Source organism: Rhinoderma darwinii, chromosome 3 (genome assembly GCF_050947455.1).
Source record: "Rhinoderma darwinii isolate aRhiDar2 chromosome 3, aRhiDar2.hap1, whole genome shotgun sequence".
NCBI classification, from domain to species: domain Eukaryota; kingdom Metazoa; phylum Chordata; class Amphibia; order Anura; family Rhinodermatidae; genus Rhinoderma; species Rhinoderma darwinii.
In genome coordinates this window covers 136,285,856-136,312,495 of record NC_134689.1, presented here as the reverse complement: position 1 = coordinate 136,312,495, position 26,640 = coordinate 136,285,856, and the positions used below count along the sequence as shown (strand labels likewise).

General features: G+C 38.8%; 1 protein-coding gene across 1 annotated transcript in view; it reads right to left on the bottom strand.

Moving 5' to 3' along the window:
- Nucleotides 1–26,640, bottom strand: part of OTOGL (otogelin like) — a 200,570-nt gene that overhangs the window by 9,168 nt on the left and 164,762 nt on the right. Inside the window, exons 41-55 of the mRNA XM_075856786.1 lie at nt 26,267–26,456; nt 23,526–23,740; nt 22,868–23,009; nt 21,527–21,712; nt 19,161–19,373; nt 18,592–18,693; nt 15,772–15,879; nt 13,501–13,602; nt 13,318–13,422; nt 12,791–12,831; nt 12,188–12,251; nt 9,512–9,690; nt 7,875–7,979; nt 3,747–3,866; nt 844–889 (exon numbers count right to left, since the gene is read on the bottom strand). Coding sequence (XP_075712901.1) covers nt 844–889; nt 3,747–3,866; nt 7,875–7,979; nt 9,512–9,690; nt 12,188–12,251; nt 12,791–12,831; nt 13,318–13,422; nt 13,501–13,602; nt 15,772–15,879; nt 18,592–18,693; nt 19,161–19,373; nt 21,527–21,712; nt 22,868–23,009; nt 23,526–23,740; nt 26,267–26,456 — 1,918 coding nt within the window. The remainder of the gene's footprint in view (nt 1–843; nt 890–3,746; nt 3,867–7,874; nt 7,980–9,511; nt 9,691–12,187; nt 12,252–12,790; nt 12,832–13,317; nt 13,423–13,500; nt 13,603–15,771; nt 15,880–18,591; nt 18,694–19,160; nt 19,374–21,526; nt 21,713–22,867; nt 23,010–23,525; nt 23,741–26,266; nt 26,457–26,640) is intronic.

The following is a 26,640-nucleotide window of genomic DNA, read 5'->3' as shown; positions in this document are numbered from 1 at the left end:
ATAGCTGTTATGGCTCTATTATAAATGTAAGACCTGATGCTAATGAGTACAGAGCCTTAATAGGGAACAGCATACATTTTTTGCAGTGGAAAAGTGATATGTTAGACGATACAGTAAAAACAATGCTAGTGTGAACATGCTATGCTCAGCATGATAGAATTTTGTTAAGTTCCAATTGTACCGTAACACTATTTTATTTCTACTTTCACTACAGAATAAATTAAAAATGTACTGTAAGAAAGGCTGCACGAATCAAATAGCTCACAGGGTGGTTATATTGATGATATCTTTGTGTGTGTGTATATATATATATATATATATATATATATATATATATATACACATATATATATATATATATATATACACACATATAAGATTCCAATCTTTTTGGTTTCCAATGGAACAGGCTAAGTGAATATTTTCCCTATTTAATGAATAATTGCTAATAGTATTGATAAGTAAGGCTTGGGCTATGCCGAATTTAGTCTCTAAGGTAAAATCTCTAAGGCAATAATTATGGCTATTTGTTCCGAATGTTTATTTTTCTGCAATTTTTGTTTCACTTCTTCTTTATTGTGACTCGGATATGTGTGTGAACCTCCATTATGTTTATTTTATGTAGAAAGTTATACTCCAGAACAGTAAGGTTAAATCATTCACCAGGTAGTAAGCCACAAAAAAGCAAGGCCTGTGAGTGCTAGTGGTTAAAGAAATAAAACTTGATTGGGGTGGCCATTGCATGCTTCTTCCCTTTCTTATGTCCCAGCAAGTGAGTTAAATAAACCACAGCTCTCCAATATAAAGCATAAACTAGCATACAATGCAGCTTGGTGCACTTACATATCTTGCAGCAGCCATCGTTATATGTCTGTATAGCTCCTCCATTCTAAAATAAAAATAAAAATGCAAATCAAAAAATAATGTGCTCAACATTTTTGATCCTCAATACTTTTTAGGCAAATGTATCAATTTGTTTAGTCTTTAAGGCTAATACATAAGTGTTCGGAAAACTATTGAAGGTAGAATCGCACCATATTTATCAAACAGCTAAGCCACTTTGAAAGGGTTAAAAAGGGGTATGATAGGGATATTGCTTGTCAGTCTCAGCTGGTATTTTGTATTTCTTATAAAAGTGGAGCGCACATCAGGTCAGACCTACTGCAGAGCTTCTGTCCATAATATTAGAGACTGTTGTCAAGAGCAATGCAACATTTTAAAGAATATGTCACAGCCATCAATTACTGATGTGTCCCTGCAATATCATTGATAAATCTGCCCCTATAATCTTGGTGGTGGTCCTATAAAAGTTCTCACTCTTCAATGTTGTTCACATGCAGTAAAAAGTGTTATAAAGGGTTTAAAGTGGATCTGGTCAGCTCTCCTGATATGTCTGTTTTAGTAAATACTCGTAATCCTTATACAGAAACCCACTGCAATCAAATTAGCATTTTCAAATGACAGGGGTCCTCTGTTGTTGGTGTCTGCCACTAAGTAAACTACTGCGATATAACAAAAGTGTTTCAGTCCGGAAGCTGAGACTTTACAAATGTCTTTCTGTCCGGCAAGATGCTCTGACATAATAAGTGGGTTTCACTCAGGTACGCTGCTGTGTTAGCACAAGTGGGTTTGTCAGGTAAGCTTATGTGACATCACACGTGGGTTTTAGTTAGGTAAGCTGTAGAATAACAAGTGTCAGGTAAACAGCTGTCAACTGCTGTGACATTACAAGTGAAATTCAGCAGGTAAACTGTTAGCTGTTGTAACATTACAATTGTGTATCACTCCGGTAAGATGCTATGACATCACAAGTCGTTTTCACTCAGGTACTGTAGCTTGCGGTGACATCACAAGAGGGCATCAGTCAGTTAAACTGGTGTGACATCACAACTAGTAAGGGACTGTGCTCGTTTCCATACATCCATATACTGTTCTTACATATGTGCCCTCTGTTGTTGGTGTCTGCCCCTGATACAATCAGTTAAGAGACTCAGTAGCAGTGGGCACATTGAGCAAAAGTTATATGTCAGGACTCACAATATTTTATTCTAGTGAGATAAAACAAAAATTGGGGCTATTCAAAAACTTAGATCAGTAAAATAATCTCATGTGGTGATCCAGACAAAGCACAATATGAGCAAGCCAGTTTAAATATAATACGCACTAGAACTTATGTTATTTGCTGTTGTACTTCTGTATTCAATAAACAATGGACTCTGACTTTTTGCTGTGTGTATTAGGGCACTTTCTCTGAGAGAGATTTAATACATGAGTCTAGCAGTAATTCTGGTATGTGTTGCCAAATGTTTATGAGTTATTAGGCCCCATGCCCACTTCAGTTTTTTCCTTCAGGGTGCTATCCATTGTTGTCACGGATAGCACCCTGAACCCATTCATTTCAATGCGGCCATGCACACTTCCGTTGTTTTAACGGAACTGTCCGGCCGTTCCTTCAAAAGTAGAAGTTTTTTTAGAAACATTTCCAGGAGGAATAACAGAAAATATGCTCCAGCATTGTTATTTAATGGGGAATACAATTATTTACTAAAACAGACTTGTCAGAAGAGCAAACCAGTCCTCTTTACAGAATATGTGCACTGAACTAGTGAGCAGACAACATAGTTGAACCTTGAATAATAGGCAGTTGTAGAATAAAGAGTAACAAAACAAAGAGTTTAATTCTTGTTAATTTTATATTCTCTGGACATTGGTTATCTAAAAAGGTTTTACACTATCAGGGAGCCATGGATCATGCACTGCATTGAATTCAATGTAAAAGAGAAGCCAAAGAGAAGAGTGGGTAGAGATGATCAAGGGTTATAGTGGCGTAATGACCGCGACCAGACACAGAGGGGAAGGGAGTCTACCCAGGATTCCCACAGGACCACCTGCCACATCAGGCCTCGACACACAAGGTGTGTGACATTGCGCATACAAGGTCCTGAGCAGCGTCAGGATGTTTTGTGCTGCGTCGCATACAATGTATGCGCCACAGCACAGACCTCGTGTGCCACGGCCTGATGTTGCAAGGGGGCCTTCTGTGCCTGGTCATGAAAACAAGAGAAGCTAAGAGTAAGGAGTGGTGAGTAAATGTCTTTTTTATGTCTGATCTGGGGTCTGATCAAGGGGGTCCAAGCTCGGGGGCCCAGTTCACAAGTGTGGTATGAAGCCCAGCATACTCTAATTACGCCCCTGGCTATATATTTCTAAAAAAAATCCTGTGACAAATTTATAGCTTCATCGTTGCTAAAAGTGGCTGCTGTAACTTATTTCCAGGATCCAGCTACAAGAAGAATAGGCTAGTAAATGAAGGAAACGTATCACACAGTGGTAATAAAAAAAGAATTCTCAGCACAATTATATTTTGATATTGTTGAGAAAAGATGTACTTTAATATAACAAAGGTAAGGTAATAAGTGTCAGTGCATCAATAAGATGTGAAACCCTTTTGATGTGGCCTATTGGAGGTACTTGAGGAATGGAGTTTAGAAACACTGTCATACACCAATGTGTATGGCAAATAATTCCAAACAATAAGAAAAGAAAATGTGGATAAACTGTGGACCCATCTGTTGGAAAGTTCTTATTGTATGTTAATAGTCTTACAGTTAGCTGAAAGCACAGTACTTTGCACAAACAAATGAAATGCACAGAATGATTTTAGCTATTGGTAATCACAGTTTAAAGTACATTGACTAGCAGACCGGATAAAAAAAATGCATGTCTTTAATACTGACAACACAAACCTTTAGACATTCACTGCTATTAAAAGGAGGGCAGACAACACTAGAACCCAGTATCATGGCACCTACAGCAGTCTTTGTACACTCATACGTGGTGCAGTTGGAAATCCATGAATCGCCCACCTATAAGACAAGTAAAATTTTGGTAAATAATTTTTTTATTTGATTTCCTTTAGTAATTTTGCTAACATGGATTGATATCACATTCATGCTTCCCATATAGGCATGTGATGTACATTATACACTAAGTGTCAAAAATAAAATGTGGGTAAACTGTCGTACTGCAGTTGTTCCACAATGAATGTCCAGCTTTTAACAACATTTTGTTTTTAGGTCTAACAATCTGCACTGATTAATTTCTTAATTTATCTTTATAGCAGTTCAAGCTTACTTTTTTTTATATAGGACTCCAAATCGCCTACATGGACAGAACAGGGCTAAACTGTTATCGAGTTCAATGTTTAAAGTGTATGTAAAACTCTATCTATGCGACATCCCTTTGTCTTCCTACAAGAAATCATTTATCCATCACCTTATCAACACAGCTCTTGCCTGCATTCCAGCTTTGTGGAGACAGATGAACCCAGGGGTGTAGCTAGGGGGGCAGGTGGGTCATGTGCCCCCTGGGCGCAACTAGAAGGGAGGGAAGGGGGAAACTAGTCCGGGCGGCTTGGGCATAGTTCCCAACTGTCCCAAATTTGCCGGGACTGTCCCGCCAAATTACTATCCTGGACGTGTCCTGGCAACTGCCATATTCAATTGTATCTCGTCCTCAGTACGCAGATACAATTGAATATTATGGCAGATCAGTAAACTATCCACTCCCTGCTCGGCCATTCACTCCTCCTGGAGCGGAATCCCCGAACAGAGCGTCATATTCTGCTCCTGAAGTCAGCCCCTAACGTTCCTGTCCATATATGAACAGTGACATCAGGGGCTCCTCCAGGAGCTGAATCTCCTGCCAGAGCATTGAGCGCTCTCTGGATAGCGCCAGGGGCTCCTCCAGGAGTGGAATCCATTCTCTGCAACACTCTTGCTGGGGATTCCACTCCTAGAGGGAGCCCCAATGGCTCTATTCACAGAGAGGGGGGTGTAGCACGATTTGCAGGGGGTGGTGTGTGCTACTATCTACAAGTGGGGGCTGTGTGGCTTTATCTACAAGGGGGTTTGTGGCACTATCTACAAGGGGTGTGTGGCAGTATTTACAAGGGGGGTGTGACACCATCTACAGGGGGTGTGTGTGGCACTATCTACAAGGGGCTGTGTGTGGCACTATCTACAAGGGACTGTGTTTGGCATATCTACAAGAGGGTGTGTGCGTCACTTTCTACTAGGGGGAGAGTGTGGCAATATCTATAAGTGGATTAGTGTGGCAATATCTACAAGGGGGGACTGTGTGGCACTATCTACAGGGGCGATGTGTGGCACTATCTACAAGAGAAGGATGTTCATTATGTCACCATATAGTCTCATTCGCCTCAGTTATACATTCTGTTTTAGCAAAGCCCTGACAAATATTAAAATATTTTAAAATATGTTGTTTAACCATGGACATGCACTAAAGTGATGCTGAAACTAGAAATGAATATAGAAATGTAACAAATACTGTTGGTATGTTTTTTTTTCTAGTCTGCAAGACTTTCTGTAAGCTCCTAAAATAAAATAGTCCATAAATAAGTCAGAAAAAAACAAGCTTCCTCTTTCTTCAAATCTCATGCATTTGAGAATGGATGAGGAATTGGTCTAGTTAAAGGCACATGGCTTGGCATTCTTTGTCTCCCATTGCATACAGACCAGTGGAGGAGGGTTCTTTTTGTGGCTTGCTGCAAGAGATATGGTCTAATCTGAGGTCTATGAGAGATAGGGGAGGCAAAAATATGTGTATGATTAATTTAGGGGTCTGATTTGGGGTCTGATTAATTCAGGGTGTTTAATCTGAGGTCTAAAAAAATTCACGGGTCTGATCTAGCTTCTGATTAATTTAAGGGGTCTTATCTGGGGTCTGAATAATTTAAGGGTTCTGATCGGAGGTATGATTAATTTCAGGGATCTGATCTGGAGTATAATTTACTTGCGGGGTCTAATCTGTGGTCTGAATTTATTTTTGATGCTAAAGAGGCTAGGAATGGCTGTCAAAGCGAGAGGCTAAAGATGTCTCGGCAGTAAACTCTACAGTCGGTAGAAGCAGAAGCCATCATATCGGTGTGGGCTGGATGGAAAAAAAAGGAAGAAGAACAACAACTCCAATCAGAGATGTCACCTATGAGTCACTGGATTTATAGAGAAAGTTTTTTTTTCTCCTGACATTTTTGTTATAGTAAATTCTTGTATTCCCAATGAAATAACAGTTCTGGAGTACCTCTTCTTAGAACTCTTTGTTGTGACGTTCCTGTTATTTCTCCGGAAATGTATGAATAAGGCCTCGCCTACATGAAGACTTTTTTGCAACTAAGTAATGTTAACTATAGAGCTATAGCGGTTGTGTGGGTTTTGCAGCTATCACTTAATAGTTAATATCAATCAGTAGTGCTACAAAAAGTCTCCATGTAGTCCAGGCCTAATTGACAACTAGGTGTTACCATTACCCTTGTCGATAGGATGTATAGCCACACATTCTGACAATATCAGTGATGATTGCACAGCATCAGATTGTGCAAGGACACTCAATTTATTCATACATTTCCTAGAGGAATAACAGAGGAATGGCACAATGCAGAGTTATAAGAAAAGATGCTCCAGAATTGTTATATTATGGGGATTACAAGTATTTACTAAAACAGACATGTCGGGCGAGCAGACAGATACTCTTTATTTGTTATGTATTCTGCCTGTGACTGCTTCTGAGTAGTACTGAATTGTCTTGTATGGTCTGCAACATGATAATATTCTCTGAACACTATATCACTTGACCACTTGTCCCTGACTAAAAAAGTGAGTGTATGTCTGTCCTTGTAAATAGATGTTTCTATGTCCCACTTTAATTTTCCTATTTATGTTGATGGTGTGGTTCACATATTTAAGAGAGTGACCAAAGAAATAAAACTTCTGCCACTTTTAGGATTCAAACCTGGTGAAAATTTGGTTCGAATCCTCTTTGGTGGGAATTGGCCCTAATTTATTAAAGGGGTTATCCTAGAATTAACCACTTATGTGGGAATCACTGTATCCTCTTGTTTCTTAAAAAAACAACCTGGAAGGTATTCCCAGACACTAACTAACAGTTCTAGCTCTATTCTTTTTGTCCTTCGATCCGCCGTTGTGCTGCGTGCATTCACTGTCTGTTGGGCAGTCATGCTGAGGAGCTAAACAGTTTTTGAATAAATTATTATACATGCAAACACTTTTGAATTTCTTTCTACACTTTCATTTGTGCCACTAATTTGCACCTTTTATAACTTTTGTAGCTTGATAAATGAATCTCAAAGTACAATTACTGCCTGGTCATGCCCACTTTTCTTGACTGTTATTTTTTGAAGTAAGAAATGTTGCAAATACTCAATGTTAGATGTACATTTTAAAATCAGGTGTAATGGCAAAAGAAAAAGCTGGTTGTGTCTCAATCAAAAGTTACTAGTTAACGATGATAACCTGGTGACAGGGATCAATGTCAGTAAATATTTGTACACAGTCGAAAATATGCAGACAAAATATAAATTTCCCAACTATAGAAGTCAAAGCAAATGTTGCCCTTCAATGAGTTTTTCCACTAATAACTGTAAATGGCCTGTCAATCAGACCTACAATACAAAATTAATTGGTGGTGTTCAAACTGTTACAACCTGCACAAAAAACTCCAAAAATATGGCTCCCAGTTCCTTATTCTACACGGCCACTTTCCATGGAAACAAATAAAACAGCTAAATGTTGTATTTACCACAATGTCAAAAGTGCAGAGACAGATGTCGTTTAAGAATCTAGTACATATAGGGTAATAACATGATAATATAGTATATAGTGGTTATTTATATATTAGAAATTGGTTTATGGTAAAATAATGTACTATATTTACTTTTCGCACTATGTGTCAAAATGTCTTTTGTTGATGTGAGTGCATTGTTATTAAGTTAAAGCAAAAGTAAAATATATAGGGATCTATAAGTTTACCTTTCACTAGATGAGATGAAGGCTTACCTCATTTATAGTGAATGTTCCATTGTCACTGTAAAAAGTGCATGATACATTTTTGCAGATTCCACAGCACATTTGATGGTTTGAGGATGGGACATAAACTTGATTCTATAATCAGAACATAGAAAATGTCACAGGCATGAAATTGGTATGTATGAATCATATTTTCATTTATTGCATCAGTTTGTATTAATCAATACATCACGGTTGGATTCTCCTCCTACATAAACTTAACCACTTCCCGTCTCAGCACTGACTATTCACGTCCTAATAGACTGTACCTCTTTCCACAAGGATTTGAATAACTGTCTTCCCCTTCCTCTTATCACAGTGTACAAGTGCTGCCCCTTCTCCATGTCTATTTGCTGCCAACATAAACCTAGGCACTTGCCCATTAATAACCGAACTAATAGACTTGGTTACCGGAATGTGATCGCCATATTTAACCCTTCAATGCTGATCATGGTGCTGACAAATGAATGGGGCTCCCTTTGTCACTTGTTCACCAACCCTAGCATTGGGTTTGCCATGTCTGATAATTTTACATAGACAGCTAAGGGACTAACACAGGCCTCCAGGACTTTCCCTCAATAATGTATATTAGGATATACCTTAGTTATTTTATATGCACAGGTAGTAATATAGTGTCATATAGAATTATAACATTGCATTATAGTTTAAAAAAAACAACATTTTTTAAGTATCCTAATAGGCCTTTTTACAGATCTGTAATGCATCGCACATACTGTCTGTACCTCTGTGTGGCTCCGAATTTATACGTGGTTTTTTTTCTCACTAATCAATTTGAAATTCATGAAAAGTTTGGAGCTTTTTACCCCTAGAAGCATTGGTAAGAACAAGCATTCTGCCGACAGCTATCTCCCCATAGACCTCTCCATATAGAGCATGCATGTTTATTTCATTGGGAATTGGGAGTCAAGATTCTGCCGCACACTTCTTGTAATGGTTTATCTTCTAGTAGGACAAAAGAATAAATGTTGAAATCGAACATGTCCGATTCTCTTTTCTCCCAATCAGGAGACCCCTATTAGAGGTAATTTGGAGAATGATAGGAAAAAATTATGGATATTGGTGCAAACTGATGGAAAATGAAGTCAGGTCATGTGTGAATCAAATCTGAGTTTTACAAATGCGCCTTTTTTTGTACATGTATGCCTGGATACCCTCCAATGACACAACAGATGTGGCGAATCCAAATATTAAATTGTAACAGGGCTGTTTTTGTCATTTGATATAACTTATCTTGTTACCTGTGGTTCCTATTAGGCTGCAGGAAAACTTAAAGAAAGAGTTAAATGAATAATTCAACTCTACAACTTCTGTATATGCTTCCCCATGTTTAAATACTACTTTAAATGTAAATTCTAGCTACATCAGAAAATCCAATGTACAAATAAATTCTTGTAACTAGCTGAAAAATCTAAAAATATAGAAATGTGCAATATGCTTCATTAGATTTTCAGTTTTGTATTTTGCTGCCTCAGTTGGTTGCAGCACAGCAGTCTGGCTATGTAGTCTGGACCGCCCTCTCACATCAACTAGAAGGCAGTTAGGAGGTGATCCAGACGACAAAGTTTTTGAATGTTTCCATGTGTATAATTCACAATGTCAATACTTACAGGAGCACAGTTCTTGGAACAGTTTACTGTCAATGTTTCCAAGGCATGAAATCCAGTTACGGAATCTTTTTCATGTAAGCATTTTGCAGTGTAGCAAGTCTCTCCATTCAAGTACTCAATTAGAGACTGACCAGGGTGCAGCACAGTAATTCCCTGATATACGCAAACTTCTTCTTTTTCTAGAAAATAAAAAATAATAAATCACAATCAATAAATAAAGTATGATAAATAAACCCAATAAACTACTTTTATTTGGGAAAACTTCTGAGCAATTCAATTTCGCTAATACCGCCAAAAGCATAAATTATAGTTACAGAGCTGCCTACAGGATAAGGTAAACATCCATCCTCCCAGTAAAAAAAAAACAACAAGTGGGTATAGTGGTGGTGTCTCTTCTTTTAAAGAGATTGCTTCATGACAACATCACCTGTGCATAGGCTCTTTTAAGGCATATGGACATTATAGAGGGGTTACCCTGCTAACCACCTCTATTTGCCATTTTGGAGCGCAACACTTGTGGCTGGTTGAAATTTCCCTAATGATTACAGACGATCACTGGGGGTTTCCAAAAGCATGACTGTTGGGGTGGCTAACTTCTGAAAAAAACAAATATTTTCCACAATACCCTTTTTGAATGAAAAACTACAGGAGATACACAAGAGACATACAGCATTTTAACACTTTGATCAATATTGACTTTGGTTTTCATCAAAGAGGATTTTTGCTTATATGTCATAGAAGAAATTTGAGTGATTCCATTAAGTGGAGTTTCCTTAATTACTGGTCATTCAGGGCCCTAGAGAGGATCCCATGGTTGTCTGGTTATAATGCCTGTATGTTAGGGCATATGTTTATTATGTTATTGTTGTGATTCTTCTATCTTTCCTTTTGTGTACTTTACATTCAAATCTTTAGTATAGGATTTTTATTTTATAGATACGAAAAACTATTTTGTACTGTAGGTGATTCTGGGAATTTCATATACACAATTATTATTTTAAATGTACTGCATATGCAAAAAAAAATGTTTAACCCCTTCGCGCATTTTCACGTACATGCACGTCATGGTAAGGGTCACCTTCCCGCATTATGATGTGCATGTACGTGATTGTGATCGTGTGAGGACAGAAGCTGTGCCCACACGATCACCACAGGAGCCCGGCTGTGATTGATAGCCGGGCTCCCGCTACAACGACTGAGATTGTAGAATGCTTTGTAATGCAATAATCCCCGACCAGCGTCGGCAATGCTCTGGCAAGTGATTCCGCACCTAGAGGGAGCCCCTGATGTCACTGTCCATATATACGCATGCAAATCCCTGGCAACGCTCTGGCCAGGGATTTCGCTCTTAGAAGGAGCTACTGACGTCACTATCCACATATGGACAATGACATTATGGGCTTTGTAATGCGAGAATCCTCGGCCATAGTGTTGGCAATGATCTGTCCGGGAATTCCGCACCTAGTGGTGCTATCCACAAGGGAGTGTGTAGCGACATCTACAAAGGGGGGTGACGCTATCTATAGGGGAGTGTGGCACTATCAACATGGGCACTGTGCGTGGGCCCTATCTACAGTGGACACTGTGGTACTATATATAGTACGTGGGCACTATCTATAGGGGCATTGTGACACTATCTACAGGGGCATTGTACAGCACACAAGAAAATGGCGACAGCACACTGCGAACACTAACAACACCTAAGCCACTAAATATAAATAAATATGCATTACTGATAAATCTAGTTACAATAGGGAGGTTCTTAGCGCACATTTTGATCGAATTGTGTGAGCCCACCTGCTAGGACAAGGCGACCTCTATGATGTGGGAACTTATGCTGCTTTTGTGTTGTTTACAGGAGCATTGTGGCATTATCTACATTGGCACTGTGGCGTTTTCAGGGGGTTGGGACAAAAAACTCCTGACAAATTAAATTCGTCCGTTTTTTTAATGGCCGCAAAATACGGATGACAAATGGCCGTTAAAAACGTAAAAATTGCTTTTTATTTTATTTTCCCCCAAAAACTATAATAAAAGATAATCAATAAGTCCTATATACCCCAATATAGTAGCGAAGAAAACTACACCTCATGCCACAATAAACAAGCCCACATATGGCTACTCTTGGAATGCGGTGATGCAAAAACAAATCATTTTTGTTTAAAAGGGTTTTTATTGTGCATAAAAAGCCGGAACATATTTGTTATTGCCGTAATCGTACCAACCCATAAAATAAAGGTAACACCTTATTTATGCTGCATAGTGAACAATGTAAATTTAAAACATAACAACAATGCTAAAATAGCTGTTTTTTCAATTCCCTCTCCCAAAAGTTGTTAAAAGTTAAACAATATACTATATGCACCCAAAAATGGTGCTATTGGATAATACAACTCATCCCACAAAAACTAAGCCCTAATACGGAAAAATTAAAAAATTATGGCCTTCAGAACAAGGTGACGAGAAAACGAAAAAGAAAAACGCTTCGTCCTCAAGTCCCAAAATAGCTGCGTCCTTAACATCCTTAAGCTGCGTCCTTAATTGAATGCATGTGATCTACATCAAACCTTTTAAAGTACAAGTGAAAAATAAAATCACCAACTTTCACCACAAATCTGTAAGATACAGTATGAAGTATAAATAGATAGTAAAACTTTAAAAAAAAAAAGGAATTACCGCATATGTAAAGATTGCATCCACATGGGCTGTGTCGTTCAGTATCAATCCTTCGAAGCTCTCCCTGTATAAAATAATAAGTGTTATGCGTTATTAAAGTGTTTCAGCAATGTACAATGTTAGGACATCAATTGCAGTCTGTCCAACCTGAGGAATTTCAGGAAATTACTCTTATCTAGGAATTTCATTGTAAGGGTCAGTTCACACAGAGTTCTTTGAATCAGCGCCAAAAAACTTCCGAAATCGCTCTCCATTGATTTCAATGGGAGGCAGAAGCGTTTTTTTTTTCCCCAGGCGGCTTTTGGCCACTCACTGGAAAAAAAAGCGGCATGTTCCCTCCCTGATCTCCCATTGAAAACAATGGGAGGTCGAAAAAACCTGCGTCAGTAGTTTCTAAGCGTTTTTCTGCAAAAAAATATGAAAAAAAATCTTCCTCATTTATTTCTTCTGAGATGAGGTTGTTAGAATTTGGATAAATTATGTGTAATGGCAGCATCACTGTTTATAGCCATCAGTCGCTATCATTTCAGCCGTGTTGTGGTAGGGCATAGAGCTGTTATTATAAACGTCCTGATGAAATATAAATTATAGATATATGCTTACCAGTGAACATTCCGGGGTGGTGTCATTTCCACAGCTACATTCTGTGACAAAGGAGAAAATTATCAGCAAAAAGAGCAAGTGATCTTGGCTAAGTGTAATATGGCCAGAATTTTAGTAGTCATAGACCAGATCAAGGAACAACCTTGATACACACAGGACATTTTATGACGTGCAGCATTTCATTAAATGAAAGAACAACTCCAGATGGACAGGCTCCTAGTATTTATATTTCATCATACAGATAGGCATACTATATTTTAAACAGGACTTTTTTTTAGGCATTTGTGTATTTATTCACAATATTATATATCAAGTATGCGTAGTAAATTTCTTTTTGAGAAAGAAAATAACTTTTTGAGAAAGAAGATAAGTATACTTGCTGCACTATTTTATCAAATAAAGTCTATCATATCCGTTATGGGTCCTGTAAAAACAGAAACCATGGCACCAGTGTGATCAGAGCTACTCATCTAATAAGTCTACATACACAATGTCATAAATAACAAAATACAATTATCCATACTAACCACAGTGCCAGTCTGGACAGCAATTTTTATCTGAAATCTTTTTGACCAATTTGGCCTCAGGAGAACAGGTCAGCGGTGGTGCAGTGCAATGTTTCTCATCACATACTAAATAATAGAACAAAAGTACGGTTACAAAATAGAGTTTTAAGCATTAGTTAAAGAATAGCAACACGAAAATCTTACCACAAATATAATGGGGACAACACTGGTAAGTAGTATTCAAATCTATAGTAAGGATTTCTCCATCTTGGCAAACGGGAACAGGTTCTGTACAGGATTCACAAACTACATGTGTAAAATAAACAGTTATTACATTTTTGTACATTTGTACTTACTCATCAAACACGGACAAGCATAAGTGCAATGTTTCTCAATGTTATTCTACAGCTTGGATGTTATGACACTAAAACTGTCCAATCCCATAGATATTTTTTACACTAATGCTTATTAATGACCCATTGCATGAGCATATTATCTGCTCAACATTTTTACTGCACAGAAGCCCATCAGTTATACTTCGGGTTTGCCTGCACATAGCTAATATAAACATCAAACTCTTTCACAGTACAGTGCACAATCCCTGTGAGCGTCACAGCACGATCATAGAGCATAAAGAATGATGAATACACAGTTGTAAATATATGTAACTTATAGGTGCAAACCAATATTCCATAAAATGACTTGCTTTTTGTACTGTGTGAAAGGTTGTGGTTGTTGGGTCTTATTTTTATCTTAATAAAATTTACTTTGCACGTAGACTCAGTCGCCACTTTATTCGGTATACCTAATAGAACTCCCTAACTACCCAAATGTGTTCTATTAGATATCTACAGACTTTATTTTTGTCACGATCATAGAACTTGAGATGAGGTGAGGTTTATGACATGGTATGTTATCCTGGGGCATGTAGCTATTAGGGTTGCACATGGTCAGCAACAATTCTCAAGTAGGCTGAGGCATTTAAATGATTCTCCATTAGTATTAAAGGGAAACTCCGGCCAAAACGAAACTTTCCCATGAGTACCATTATGGTATTCCATGTGTCAGTCTCTCACCTGTTTTCTTGCTGCTTCTATCTCTATATATCAGACTGGGATGGTTGCTTAGCAGCAGTGTGAATCAGGCTCGGTGACACACTATCTCTACTTGGTTCTATGGAGATCTATGTGTCATCCAACACAGGCTTCAGCAGATCCTGTACCACACTAGTTTTTCACAGAGGGGGACAGAAACTTCTATCACCAGCTACCACTAATACTTAGACAGGTTCCTGTCACACAGGTATAATGTAGAAGAATATAGTGCAGCCTCCCTGTCTGTATACTTATGGTTTCTCAGCTTTTGTAGGAGAATATAGCGAGAATGATAATCACAGTGTCCCCCAGCATGCAGAAATGGTATGGTTTATAGCTGGTCATGTGATGCTATGCTGAAGCAAATTGATTGATAGCAAAGCAGAGAGGAAGAGAAAGCTGGGGGAATCTAAGAATCAAGATGGAGGCTTTTTTAAAGCACAGACAAGGCAGCAGTTCAAAAAGTAAATACACAATGCATAAAAGAAGTGTAGCGTGTGGTATACAGTCAGGTGGGGAATACAGACATGGAAAGTTGTGTTTTCCCTGGAAGGTCTTATTTAAGGGCCCTAATTCATTGAACCAACATTCCATTACGATCAGCTGAACCCAGCCTAAGACTGCATTCATACATGAATTCATACATGGATTCATGTGATTTATACCAAACTTTGATACTACAATCACCATGATAGTGCAGAATTTAAGATTCTTCGGGGCACTATTCTCTATAAAGTCCCAGGAGAACAGCAATATCTGAGATATTACCATCCTGTCTGGCGCCAACAAGCACTCCACAGTCAATGTCACAAAGATTACAATTCTCCTTCATTCTGGTGTTTGAGCTGAACAATTCCCAGATCAATGCCTGAATCTTTTTATGCATCGATTCGTTACTACATGAATGGCAGACAAACCTAATAAATTGGCAACTGAGCATATATGTGCTTTATACAAATTCACTCTTGCATAATCAACTAAAATATTTAATAAAACCCTTTGAGGTAAAGAGTAAGGGGAAGTATATTTACTATTTTTTTAAAAAATCCCATTAGCCACATTTTATAAAATATATCTACCACTAGGGGTGTAGCTATAGGCGGTGCATAGATAGAAGTTGCATTAGAGCTCTATTGTCTGAGGGGCCCAAAGCCCCCTATGCCACATCAGAATACACCAATATTATAAATGCTGTATAAAAAAGCTTCAAGTTAGGCCTCTGTCTTCCACATTCAATCAATAGTAGACATTGTTGTGAGAGCTACTAATTCCTGTTTGCCAGAAAGCCATAGCAATGTTGGTAGATAAAGACTTTCCCCTTTAAAAGAAAAATAATTCTAATTAAAATCAAATCCATGTATTCATCAGGAAATCAACTTACCACAGAGATGGGAGAAACAGCAAGAGTCCTCTTGTCTAACCTGAACTGAAATCTGGTCTTGTCTGCATTCTGGGTGTGTTACTGCTGGACAAGCAGATGGGTCACACACTGTAAAAAGGAAAGTTAGATTATTTTTTTATGTTATTAATCCCAATAGATCAACTAATTTTTATAAAATTTTTTTGTCCTTCTGGGCTCTTTCCGGGTGATATGCAACAGCATAACTCTTTACTGTATAGGAAAGCACAGCAGACTGAACTTTCCTAAACAGTAGGCCACCGCAAAAAAGCATGTATCGGTAAGTTTTTTAACATTGGGGCCAATGGATGACATATGCCACTGTATGACTATACAGTGGCAAACATCAAGGCCAGGGCGGCGTAAGAACCCAGTGAACCTGGGCAAGTGCCGGGGCCCACTACACTTGGGGGGGGCTCACTTGTCCGCCGGGTGCTATTGCTGCCATCCTCACGGCATCACTGTCCATATACACTGCTCCCACTTGTATATAGTGCCACCCTGCTCCCCACCTTGTATATAGTGCCACCCTGCTCTCCCATATATGGACAGCCATGTAAAGAGGAGAGAAGGAGTCCCAGGCAGAGTGCTAGCGGCTCCACTCTAGGACTCCGTCTCTAGGGAAGCCCCTGACATCACTGTCCATATATGGACAGTGAAGTCAGGAGCAGAGCAGTGTCCCAGGCAGTGGTGTAGCTTTGGGGGTCGCAACAGTCGCAACTGGGCCCTTAAGCCTGGCGGGCCTGCAGGGCCCCGGTTGCCACACAGTGTAGACAGCGCTGGTCCCGCTTCCAACTGAATCTCGGTCCTCAGGACGCACATTCAGTTGGGTTCAATTCTGGAGCCTTGCTCCAGCATTCACTGTGCTGTGAGCGGCTCGGCGCATGCAAGCGCAATGTAGTGATGTCATCACGCCTGTATGCGCAAGGTAGCTGGGCATAGGCGTGCACTGGGGTCTGGTGGTGTTGGGGAGGGGTAGGGGGGCCCAAGCTGAATTCTTGCACCAGGGCCCATGAGCCTGTAGCTACACCCCTAGTCCAGGCAGGGTGCTAGTAGTGCTCTGCCCGGGACTATGGCTCTGGGGATGCCCGTGACAACACTGTCCATATATGGACAGGGACATCAGGGGCTTCTCCTGAAGCGGAATCCCTAGCCAAAGCATCGGCAATGCTCTGGCTGGGAATTCCACTTCTAGAGGGAACCCCAAAGGTGCTACCTACAGCAAAGGGGTCTGTGTGGCACTACCAGGGAGAGTGGCTGTGTGGCACTACCAGGGTGGGGGGCTGTGGGGAACTACCAGGGAGGGGGGCTGTGTGGCACTAACAGGGGGTGGCTGTGGGGCACTACAAGGGAATGGGACTGTGTGGCACTAACAAGGGGGTGGATGTGTGGCACTACCAGGGAGCGGGGCTAAGTGGCACTACCAGGGAATGGCACTGTGTGTCTCTACCTGGGGGGGCTGTTTGGCACTACCTGGGAGGAGGGGGCTGTGTGGCACTACCTGGGAGGGGGGCTGTGTGGCACTATCTACAGAGGGCACTAAATTTATGCGGGTACAAACTGGGGGCCTAACTTCTATACGGGGCATAAACAGGGCCTAACATCTATATGGGGCACATAGTGACATTCTCCATTTTACTGCTGCCGTGAGTTCGCTCGCAAAGGGGTCTACTAAGTCTTTGTTGCCCAAGGGCCGACATAAACCTGGAGCCGGCCCTGATCAGAGCCTTCAGTTGGAGCTATACGTCAACGGAATACGACTGACTTATACCTCCAACATCGGGCTCTGACAAAGTGTGAACACACACTAAGCCCTAGCTGTTTGATGCATAATATAATTTAGGTATTTGCCCACATAACCATTGAACTGTATTTATGCCTGTAAAATAGAAACAATCAGATTATCAATTTTGCATATTTAAATGTTCATACACGAATGATACTCCACAGTAGCTTCTTCTGATTGGACATTTCTGCTCGGTCACACAATAGTAGGTATAATTTACACAGTTTTGTATTTGTGGTGATACTCGTTTGGATTTGCTTCCCATAAGCTGAATATGGTAGTGCTTGCTGTTGGTAGCAAATTGCAACCCTTCTTAACCCAATTACATTTAATAATGATGCTAAAGTGATTAGGGCCATTTTGCGTTCAGAAGCCTAGCAGAGACATGATGTTGTTGTTAGATGTTGTCCTAAATGAAGGGATCTTGCTACAGCAGTCTATTGCTTATGGCCACCTTTTCTACTCTTCCTGTTTACAGATCAAATACTGTTTAAAGTCCATGGACTTTTCAGAGAAGCCTAGATACACTAAAAGAGCTAAGTTTGTAGCGCTATGAACTTAAAGTTTGTGTCTTCCATGCTAAAAGAGAAATTCAGTATCCAAACGATATTCTTCACACTCACCACCACCATTAAAGAAAGGGAGCGATCGTTCAGGAAGCTGTTATCAGTTGCGTCTTTTATTGTTACTTGCTGGGCATTACCTCTGATGGTGGTTGTGAATGTGGAGGAAATCTTCTGTTGCAGCATGGACAATTTTTTGGACTGTTTTATAACATCTTGAGTTTTTTAAGGAAAATATTTTCTATTCTTTGGCTCCAGGAATTGGACATATATCTTATTACTTAGTGAAGATATGTAGTATTGAATAGAAAAACAATTTGAAGAGTATGTGGTAGGCTTCTAGTATGTAAAATATTGTAAACTAATGATGAGAGAAGTAATATACATCCACAAGTGTAATTTGTAATAATTTGTTACATTTTCTTAATTTCTCTACCTAATAAGCATACTCACCACAGTGTAACTGAGGGCAGCAGGTCACTGGGCTGTATTCAGCAACCAATCGCTCTCCACTTTTGCACGTTACAGCTTTTTCACATAATGTTGTATTACAGTCTATAAAGGTATTAAAATAATCTATAAACCACAGCAACATATAAAATAGTATATTCATATTCAATAGTCTTATTATTGATGCTGTATGATGGGAGGTGAATTGTGAGGATTAGGAAAATAAGGTATCTACAGAATCATCTCTCTTTATAGGATTCACTGAGAATATTTTAAGCAGAAATGAGCGCATTTTAAAAATTATTTTATTTTCTTGATTCTCCAAAATGGTAATCCTTCGGATTTGCTTTGGAATCTTAAACCTGGAATGTCAATTCTACAATCTCTATAATTTACAATTTATTGTACTGAGACTAAAAATGAAAGAAATGGATAGGAACAACAATATTTTTTTTAAAAAGGCAACCAAGCTGACTTTTGGTATCCAGAAATAGAAAATGTACGTAACGTTAGAAATTGTAGAACATGTCAATGTAAAATGTAGTAAGTACTAGTTTAGTGGACTTACATACCACAGACTTTTTTTGGACAGCAAGCCCCTTCTTCAATGACACGGATAAGCATCTCACCCTCCCGATTACATATTGGGTCTGGTTGTTCGCCACAGTCAGGTTCTATGGACACAGCAGTTCCATTCTCGAGACATTTTGACAGACAGCATTTATTGGCTGATGAATGCCAGATCTCTCCTGGTGAGTGTGGATGTCCTTCATTATCAGTACAAGCTAAATTATAAATACAAAAAATACATTATGGTAAAAAAAAATGTTTTCTCTATTTAGACAGAAATGAATATTGGTGAAGAGCCAAGTCACTCCCTGATGCCCCTAATGAGCAGACCTAAGTTCATCACTGGGACCACTTTTCACCTTTGGTCGGCAATTTTTGTAGAGTAGAATAGTTGAGTAAGAAGGGAGGTGCCTAAAAATCTAATCATAGCTGGCATAGGGGCATCCTACTGGCTATGGTTGGATTCATTTAATTCCTGTTTACTTTTTCTGTTATCATTTTATCAGTTTCAGTGTGTCATTAATTGTATATGATATGCAAATCTACATTGCATGGTAACAGTACGTTGACGCCTGAACATTTTACAGCCACCACACTTCTCGGAAGTCTTTCCACTAAATTTTGGAACATGGCAGCAGATGTGAATACATTTAACAACACAAGTATTAGGTCGGGAACGGATGGTGGGTTATAAGGCTCTATAGCTAGGAAGAGATTAATAAACCACTCATTTAACCAAATGGTATTAATGCAAAAAAAATATCCCTTTATTCCTTAGCTACATTAAAACATAACTTTTGCTAAGAAATACTGTCATTTATAACCTTCCCAATTATGTAAGTACACCCTAACATTGTCATAGCAGCCAGGGGCCTAACAAAGATTCATCACGCTTGCCATGGCTAATAGCCCATGCCAGAGGCATGGGCTAATAGACTGCCTCTCAGTTTTACACTGATAGACAGTAATGCATTGGTATATTAAGTATACCAAAGCATTATATCAGCGATCAAACGATTGTTTTGTGAAGTACCCTAGGTGGGGCTATAAAAGTATTGAAACAAATTGAAATTAAATTTATTTGGACAAAAAAATGCATAGTAAAAAAATAAAACCTTTTTTCCATAAAAAGTGGTTTTATTTTGTAAAAGTGTAAAAAAAAAAAAAAAAAAAAAAATATATATATATATATATATATATATATATTGTAAAGACCCAAATGATAAAGTTAACATGTTATTTAAACCCCATGATGAGTGGCACAAAAGAAAAATGCCCCCGCAAAAAAAAAAAAAATGTCAATCAATAAGTCCCATCTACGCCAAAATAGTATCAATGAAAACTACATCTAGTCCTGAAAAAAACAATCCCAATACGAATACATCTACAGGAAAATCAATGTAATGTGGTGATGCAAAAAAATAAATTAAAAAAAATACATATTTTTGTTTAGAAGTGTTTTTATAGTGCAAAAGTAGTAAAACATAAAAAAAAACTATACCTATTTGGTATTGCCCTAAATTAATAGGGTTTTTTATTGTCTACCCAAAAAAAAAGTTCATTAAAGTTAATCAATAACTTATATGTACCCTAAAATGGTGCCATTGAAAAATAGAACTCATCCCACAAAATACAAGCCCTCATACAGCTACAGAAATAACAATAAACAGATATGGGTTTTTGAATGCCACAAAGAAAAAACAAAAAAAGTTGCTTGGTCATTAAGGGCCAAAATAGACTGGTCACTAAGGGAAAATTCAGCTGTTATTTCTCCTAGCATTTTAAACTTCACAATAATAGTATCTACAGTTAATTGTAGCAACTGGAGAAAGGCAGAATTAAGGTGCAGTAACGTAACAGATTTTGTTGCAGAAATTTCTGCGACTAAAAATCAGTTCCATTCATCTGAATTGGGTTGTTTCTGGAGTAAGCACATGGATTTCTGCAAGTTCCATTCAGATGAATGGAACTCATTTTTAGTTGCAAGAAAATCTGTGACTTCACCCTTTGACAAACCAAACCACATTGCCCAACCATTGATATCATCAATCTGATCTCATCAATCTGGAGTAGCATAGAGTCTTCTCAATGAATCTGTTTGGCCTGTTAGCAGAAGTATCGGTTCTGTCCACTTTACCTTATTAAAATGGGCCAGTCCATTTGACTTACTGCATATGATGAATTTTTAGCAATCTTCTCACAACCATTTATCCTCTATAAAACATGAGAATTTTCCAAATTCACACCAAGCACATAAAGATGTCAAAATGGAGACTTCACATTTTTGCCATTTTTGATAAATATATATGCTGCTTAAATAATATTTTTAGTTAAAAGCATGACATTTTGTAGTAGAAAAAAAACATACCACATTTTTCTTCGGAAATACAAATCTCAGAATCTGTTCTGTGAAGAATGGTTCCTTTTTTGCATACACAATCTTCTCTTAAGTAAGAACAGGGGGACTCTTCATAATACCACTTGTTTAAGCAGGTCTTAGCAGCACACGGTTGGACACAGGCCTGATATTCTTTTCCCTCTGGACATGGCAAAGCTATCGCAAACATTTAAAAAGTTAGTAAGATATTATAGAAATTATAGAACATAGTGTACTGTGAAAGCATGAATATAAAGTGACAAAAAAGGGAACCTAAGCAGCACTACTCACAGTAAGGCTCAGTTCATACCTGCATCAGTGTGTTCCATTGTTCTGCTCCGTTTGAGGAGCAGGACGAGGGAACAACAGAAGCAGCAGCTGACGGAACCCATTGACTTCAAAAGTTTTCGTCGGCTTTCCGTTGGGGTGTCCGTGATTTTACCAGAGATAATAGCGCAGCATGCTGCACTATTGTCTCCAGTAATCTTGGCCGGATCTGTGACGGAGGCCTGTAACGGAGCCTCCAACGCAGAGGTGAGCCAATCTAAAATGTTTATATGAGGGAACTACACAGGCAATATTTAATATTTGGATAGGGAAGCAATAGGTAAAAAGAATATTCAGGGAAAAATGATCTTCATAGCAACTTCCTTAGAAAATTCTTGAAAAAAAATATATAACACGATATTTATAGTGTCATGTAGTGAAATCCACTTCTGTCTTCTCTCCAAGGTCCCAAGCAGTTTCTAACTGCCGTCACCCAACATTCTGCTGCCCAATCGATTTGTCGGCCAGCAGAAGCCTGTGCTGTAAGGACCAAGTCCGCTTGCCGTAAATATACAGTGGGTGGTCCTGAACCTTTTAAATGGCTCCGAGACTATATCATGCAACTTATGCCCCCCAAAATTTTATTTAGGCCAATAAATCTAAAGGTGCTAGTTACATGACTAGAAGTGGTGGAGTTAATCATGTACATAGGTCTCTTCTGTATAGAACTGTATTACTCAAAATGTTCGCTGGGAAATGATCGTCCCCTACTAGCATAGACCTCTCGCATTGCTCTTTCTTCATTCGCTACAAAATTTTAGTTTCAGGTAGGATTGCAAAACTTGTTTACTTATTAAGATGAACCATTTTCTTTGTCCAGACAACCTTATTGGTATGCTGACTACAGGCTGTCAGAATTAAAATCTGCCAAGCACTGAAGAATTATCTGTTTTTCCCCCAGGGTAAAATAGTGCCCACATCACTGTGTACATGACCCCTGCGGAAGGCGGTAATTCCATGATAACAAGAATAAAAATAGCTAAATACTCGCACTATATAACTTACAGCAGTAATCTTGAGTCCTCCATCTAATGCAGATATTGTGCTTATTGCATAGTGCGACATATGCTGAGAGGGCATCACATTCATAATTTAAAAAGTATGTACTGTTGATCCACATCTTCTCACAGAAATCTTGTGGAGAAACCTACAAATTAGATCATATTATAAACTGAGCCTTAGAAATCCAATTTATTCGACCTCATTTTACACAATAATATACACAACACATTAACAAAAAAGGCAGCTAAGCAATCTTCCAATAAAGGTGCTTTAAACAGTGCGTTTAACTATAGAAATGTGCCACGCAATCAAAAAACCACATGGCAAAACTGTATACTGTTTATATGCAGTTATTGATGCGTGGCCACTGTGAGGCCTATTACCACAAACAAAAACGGCAACATTTCCATAAAAACCATACGCGTGCCAATGTCATAGACAACAGACTTTGCGGGTTTTTCCACTACTGTATTTTTCGACATTTCAATAAATGTCACCAATTTCATATAGCAATATTCATTGGGAGTCCTATCACTGGGGCCTCCAGTCGAGAACAGTCTGTTTGATACCCGGCCGCTGATGGAGATAAAACCACGCATATGCAGTGGCTATTTATTCAGATTAATGAGAATAACAGAAACCACCACGTGAGGGCTCATACCTTCCTGTGACAGGGTACAAGTACTTTTCTGTTGAGTAGTTCCATGCAATAAGTGCAATTATCTTCTGTGCAGTTTCTCACTGGACGTCTCGTGGTAACGTCAACAGATTTCTCAATTTCCCAGCTTTTAATAAATGCTTCTATATCTTCTTTGTTAGTTATTATAGTTCTGTTTTGCATCTTTAAATCATCACTTGGATCACCATTGCATATTCCTAAAACAAGCATAACATATACACAAGAAAAGTGTTATTCTTTACAAAGCATGCACCTCAATGCCTTCTAATGTGTTACACTATCCATAACGTATGACATCTTAACAGTTATAAAGCAGGCTACCCCTGAAGTAATATTGCTGGGATTTATTACTGGGATAAAAATGACAAACACTATAAAGCTTTAGTGCCCTGCAGTTCTTCACACATAATGTACGGATTAATAACGATCTTCTTAGTGTACCTTCATTTAAAAAATGGGGATATACACCGTGTTCCAAATTATTATGCACATTGGATTTAAGTGTCATAAACATTTAATTATTAGTTTTTCAATTAAACTCATGAATGGTATTCTGTCTTAGGGCTCTTTGGATCATTGTAATCAATCTCAGACACCTGTGATAATTAGTTTGCCAGGTGTGCCCAATCAAAGGAAAACTACTTAAGAAGGACGTTCCACATTATTAAGCAGGCCACAGGTATCAAGCAATATGGGAAAGAAAAAGGATCTCTCTGCTGCCGAAAAGCGTGAAATAGTGCAATACCTTGGACAAGGTATGAAAACATTAGATATTTCAAGAAAACGTAAGTGTGATCATCGTACTGTGAAAAGATTTGTGGCTGATTCAGAGCACAGACGGGTTCGTTCAGATAAAGGTATAATGAGGAAGGTTTCTGCCAGACAAATTAATAGGATTAGGAGAACAGCTGCTAAAATGCCATTGCAAAGCAGCAAACAGGTATTTGAAGCCGCTGGTGCCTCTGGAGTCCCGCGAACCTCAAGGTGTAGGATCCTCCAGAGGATTGCAAGTGGTGCATAAAGCTATTATTCAGACACCCCTAAACAATGCTCACAAGCAGAAACGGTTGCAGTGGGTTCAGAAATACATGAAGACTAATTTTCAAACCGTGTTGTTTACTGATGAGTGCCGTGCAACCCTGGATGGTCCAGATGGATTGGGTAGTGGATGGTTGGTGAATGGCCACCATGTCCCAACAAGGCTGCGACGTCAGCAAGGAGGTGGCGGAGTCATGTTTTGGGCTGGAATCATTGGGAGAGAGCTTGTAGGCCCCTTTAGGGTCCCTGACAGTGTGAAAATGACCTCTGCAAAGTACGTAGAGTTTATGACTGACCACTTTCTTCCGTGGTACAAAAAGAAGAAACGTGCCTTCCTTAGCAAAATTATCTTCATGCATGACAATGCACTATCTCATGCTGCAAGAATACCTCTGTGTCATTGGCTGCTAGGGGCATAAAAGGAGAGAAACTCATGGTGTGGCCCCCATGTTCACCTGACCTCAACCCCATTGAGAACCTTTGGAGCGTCCCCAAGCAAAATATCTATGAGGGTGGAAGGCAGGTCACATCAAAACAGAAGCTCTGGGAGGCTATTCTGACATCCTGCAAAGATATTCAAGCAGAAACTGTCCAAATAAAAACTGTCCAAATACTCACAAATTCAATGGATGCAAGAATTGTGAAGGTGATATCAAAGAAGGGGTCCTATGTTAACATGTAACTTGGCCTGTTTAGTATTTTTTTTATTTAAAATGTTTTGATCTCTGTTGTGCATAATAATTTGAAACAGTGCATTTTGAGTTTTTTACTTCTAAAAAAAATCTGTTATCATTAGGAGATTTGTTCAATAAAATTTGCATTATACTCCAACGGTTGATGGCTTGAAGATTATACTGACTGTCATTTGCATCGACTATTTAGGAAAATCAGCGAAAAATAACATTTACATAATAATTTGGAATGCGGTGAATATGGGATTTTTCGGGAGAATAGTTGCAGGTACATGCGTTATCTTGACACTTGCAAATTGCAAAGCCTGTGAACAGCAGGCATTGCCTGAATCTAGTTTTGACCAATTTCTTGTATTGTTCACACATATATATATATATATATTTTGATGGTGCAATGCACAATGTTAATATGTACAATGCACAGTTAATATTCATATATCATATCTGTTAACAGGGGGTTAGTTGTAAATTCTGTGGCCTGAATTTGGGTATATGAAATGAAGAAGGTGGATTTCAGGAATGGGTGAACGTAAGGTATTTTTTAGGTTTGGATCAAAACTTAGACTTTAGTGTGGAGATGATCATACTTCAATATTTGGGATGAGGTGGAAACATCCTGTATACAGTATTCCTGTACCACCATCTAGAGCAGGGTTCTTCAGAAGACAGAAGCAGAAAGAGCCGTCACCTTTCCAGCAGGGATAGCAAATGCAGCCTACCCATAGCGGTTTGTCATGAGCATAGGCAAAGCAGTCAACAAATCTTGGGCAAAATATAAAATCACAACAAGCTTTTTTGAGGTAGGAATAGAAAGTAGAGGTTCACCTAGGAGTAAAAACATTTTTCAGGGGTTACCCAACGGTATAAGGATTTGGATTATCTTTACATAACTTAGTTGCTCTGTACGTATGTAGGCATATCAGTTTTGTCCAGTCTCTGTGTATCTGTTTATATGTGAATGAGTATGCATGGATTCCTCCAGGTACTGCTTACCACAAAGGCCTTCGGTCTTGGTGGACTGGTTGGAATGCAGGCCATACTGTATATCTATAATGCCAGTAACATGAGTCCATTTAATGCTGATGCCCGCTGGTGTGTTAATGACATACATTGCTCCAGTGTCTTGGATACATAGACCTTGCTTTGAAAAAGGTAAGGGTTGAAGTATTGAATTCACTTCTACCTGAAACAACAAAAAGTGCCAACATAAATATATCAAAGCCAAAAAATCAAGGAGAAATTCAATAGCAAATTGTGAAATCTAAAGGGTTTTTCCATGAAGGTCTCTTATGACATATTTAGTTTCAGTAATTGTAAGGACATCTAATAACATTAGTCAAAAAGTGTCATATTGTGGTCGATTATGT